This window comes from Glossina fuscipes, unplaced genomic scaffold, assembly GCF_014805625.2.
Source record: "Glossina fuscipes isolate IAEA_lab_2018 unplaced genomic scaffold, Yale_Gfus_2 112, whole genome shotgun sequence".
In the NCBI taxonomy this organism is placed as follows: domain Eukaryota; kingdom Metazoa; phylum Arthropoda; class Insecta; order Diptera; family Glossinidae; genus Glossina; species Glossina fuscipes.
Genome location: NW_023998455.1, coordinates 6,215,124 through 6,219,142, shown reverse-complemented (window position 1 = coordinate 6,219,142; position 4,019 = coordinate 6,215,124). Strand labels below are relative to the sequence as shown.

Genomic DNA, 4,019 nt, shown 5'->3' with positions numbered 1-4,019 from the left:
TACAATATCATATACGATATATGCAATAAATCACAAATGTTAACATAACAGATTTTATCAGAATTCAATTGTTTTTTTACATAATAAATAAAGAAAAGCTTGAAACTACACAATAACTTTATATTAACAATTTATTAATTAAAAAGTATTTATAATAGTTACCAAAAGTAAATTATTTAAATAAAATTGTGCCAAAAGGCATACTATAACACGTTAATAAAAAATAACTTTTTTAAACGAGAATAATTTGCTCATTAATTTATTTAGAATTGATTTGCAACGAAAATCTTTTTTAATAATTTTCGAATCTTTCACTAATCGGTAAAGGGTATACAAAGTATTTTTATAAATAATGCAGAAAGCAGAAGTGTTCTCAGTTTATGCAGCATTGTAGGCGTGTCTTTTGTGCAGGTTCTCTTGCTAATCCGAAGACGATATCTTCACCTTTGCGATCTGGATGATGTTAACATACACGTGGGTGCCGCTATAGGATTGTAGACATAAACGGCGAAAACGATTAATATGACGATGACGTTTTCACACTTGAAGAGGATATTTTTTCAACGAGGCAATGATTTTGAGGCATGAAAGGACACTAACTAAGAAACGTCGCAAATTTCAGACCTACTATTTTGAAAATAAAAGCTTCTGTCGTAGAGTCATGTGGGCGTTGTAGGCATGTGCTTTGAAAAGTTTAGGTTAATTCCAATTCCTTTCTCATTCTCGCTAACGGAGGAATGTTTATACAAACTTACGCAAACACGGACGGACAGACAAAAATGTTTAACTAGGTGCAGAATTTGATGCTGATCAAAGATGTGTATACTTCATGGGGTCTCTGAGCCTTTCGTCGTTTCGCTGATAAAAATCATCCAGTAATCAAAGTTGGTAAGTAACGTTATATGAATTCGCTTAAAACAAACGCAGTCCTGTTTTTTTCCTTTTTGTTATATAAGTTTACTATTATTAATTTATACAAGTCGCATATGTTCAGCTCAGAGTTATTTTTAATATGATGTAAATTCTGGGATGTTAATGCACATTAGCAACAAATTTTTCTTTGAATGTAAACAAAAACCAACCAGAATGTGTCTGGAAATAAAATCCAATATGTTTTAATAAAAGTAAACAAAAGTTAAGAAACATTCTCCCTGCAACATTTTTATTTTGTTTTTGTTTACATTTGACACGTGTGTCATCATGTTGCATGGAATTTTTTACTAGAAACACCTGCAGCATATCAGATTCTCTGATTTAATAAATTTTCTTTATTATATACAAAAACCAAATGAAGCAAAAATTTGAAAATTTAGCAAATATCAATTTATTTATTTATTTATTTTACTTGGACATTTTTAAAGGCTTATAACCAGTTTGACCGTTTGGACCATTAACGACGAGAAACGAAGAACTATAAATGTTTCCATGAACATGTCCCATTGCATGTAGACGCCATTTTCATTTCGCGTGGGCCGCGTAAATTTTTCATAACCAAAAATTTTCAAGCAACAGACGCGATTACAGCTAATGGGGATGGTTTATCCATAGAAAAAACATTATTTCGGACACTACCAGTTATCTCAATTAATTTTCACAAACACAATATTTTTATAATTTATTATGTATGAGAGAAAAATAATAGTATAATAAGGAATCCAATTATATATAATTCGATTTCTATGTAATATATTTTTAAATGAAAGTTAAAAAAGAACATTCTTAATAATCTGCCTTTGCTGTCCAAGTGCTTTTACAGGTAGGCATTTGCTTATCATAATTATTACGCAGAAAACGCAAACCAGCTTCTATCGATTGCTCAAGATTTTCGGACGATTTTGTTTTCTTTGCTTTATACTGACATTCATCGTCGACACTAGCTTTGCTAGAAGCACTTTGACTATCCTCTGCTTCGTTCTCGTCATTGATGTAATTACGTTTCTTAAAATATTTCGGAGATTTTTTAGTGCTTTGGTAGCTAATGAAAGTCTCTATGTCTTCATTATGTGGCGTTAAACTATTAGGGCTCAAAGATGGTGGAGGCCGTGGTGGCACTGTTGAGGGTATAGAAGAAAAGCTTTTCCGTTTGAATGGTACCTCTGTAGGTGGAGCAAATTCTTGTATCCGCTCTGACCTTTTGTGTTCATTCCATTGTTCTTGCGTCATAGGCTCACGTTCAGGTTTATAAGACCATTTTTCATCCTGAGGCTGATTTACGACCAAATTCTTAGGAATACCATGTTTGCTGCGATCCCAAGGCCTAATATGATGTTGTCTTTCATATTCGCGTTCCTGTTCCTCTTTTTCTTGTTTCTTCGCTAGCTTTTTGGCCTGTTTTCGCAATTTGCGTTCTTCTTTCGTTTCTTTAGGTTCGTTTTTCTCCTTCTCTAGCTCAGCATTTGCCTCCAAAGGTGGTAATCCTAGACGTGCCCTTTGTCTGTTCTTTGCCGCAAAAACACGCTCAGCTATAATTTTTTCTCGCTGAGCACGTAAAGCCTCTCTTCTATCCTGCTCTTCTATGGTCTGTTCGCGGGTCTTTTCTAATTCCTTCTGCTGACGTCGACGCTCTTCTTCGTCTGTAGAGAACGCGTAATAGCCAACGCCATGCTGACGAGCTTCATCAAAGAATACGTCTTGATAATGAACGTCTTTCTTTTCTAAATTCTCTTGTTCTTTGCGCTCCCAATTAACTTTCTGTTCCTCGTGCTTGGACATCATCGAGCAGCCATCACCGAACACAGATTGCGGCGGTAATGGGCCAATTGTGCTCATGCCGTCATTATCAGCATCTTTAGTGGCATTTTCATTTGCCAAAGTATTAATCATCCAATTAGCTTTGGTCTGATCCAATCTTTCAGGTATGCTAGCTGCTAAATCAGCATCTTTTTGTTTCGCATTCTCCAAATCTTTGCGTAAACATTTTCGTGTCCGCCCTAAACAATCTGTATACTCTACCCATTCGTCGTCTGAATCTATGGATTCGTCATTATCTTCTTCACTCTCACTGCTCGTTGCATCAAGGACATCAAAGTTTTGCTGATCCTCTACATTTGCTTCACTATCTTTCTCCTGCTTTTTCTTATTAAACAAAACTAAACAATTATCATCGGAATTCAGGGTACCACCTGAAAACGTTTCAATAGATTATTAAATTTATTAGTCTAGAGCTAAAAGATACTAAAATAACTTTCTTAGTAATTACAATGAAGTAGGTAAAGTTTTGTTTATGTAGTGAGAAGTTGCCTTTGATTTCATTCATTTGCAATATTCTTTACCAACTTACCTGATGCGTTCATGCGTTCATAAAATTTGGCTTTGGCTTCTAAAACCTTTCGCGATTTTTCCAACAAAACTGAATCTTCATGTTCAATAACTTTGGCGTCTCCACTCTTATTTATCACTTTCTCAACTCTCTTTTTATTACGTCTTCTCTGCATCAAACCATCGTCGTCGCAAACTTTCTCAACTCCCTTCAATCCCTTGCATTCATCCGTTTGCAACGCTTTAGCCTTATTTACCTCGGCTTGTTTGCGTAATAATTCGACTTTTAGACTTAGCAAAGACGAAAGATTAACATTTATTACTTTGTTGGGATCATTCATTTTTAATATACTATTGAATTTTGCCAGATAGGAATATTATTCAGTTATTCCTGTTTTATTTCTTCTTCATTGAATTATAAAATAGTATTGGAAAGTGAACGAAATTTTTCTCAATCAGCTGTTTTTGGTTAATATATATAAATTGAATCTAGAACACTTCGCAAATGAATCGTTAGTTTACATGTTATATATAAAATTTTTGATATTTCTGATTTCATTATTCATTCATACAAGAAAAGTTTTAAAAATAAGTGATGACAACACTAATCAGCTGACTTAATTTCTCCCTGACAACTGTATTATAAAGCATGTATTTGGGGATTATAAAAGCAAAAAAAAAATAACAGAAGACAGCTTCGTATTTTTTAGTACTTATACATTTTTTGGAGGGGGCTGGTTTTCCTCGTTTTCTGATCAATT

At 33.9% G+C, this 4,019-nt stretch overlaps 1 protein-coding gene across 1 annotated transcript; it reads right to left on the bottom strand.

Annotated features, from left to right (window-relative positions):
* Positions 1 to 1,595: 1,595 nt before the first annotated feature.
* On the bottom strand, positions 1,596 to 3,771 carry LOC119639222 (coiled-coil domain-containing protein 174). The gene is made up of 2 exons (XM_038036504.1): positions 3,281 to 3,771; positions 1,596 to 3,122 (listed from the first exon to the last, which is right to left on the bottom strand). The coding sequence occupies exons 1-2, from the start codon at positions 3,597 to 3,599 to the stop codon at positions 1,720 to 1,722; spliced, it is 1,722 nt and encodes a 573-aa protein (XP_037892432.1). The 5' UTR covers positions 3,600 to 3,771; the 3' UTR covers positions 1,596 to 1,719.
* Between the last annotated feature and the right edge of the window lie 248 nt (positions 3,772 to 4,019).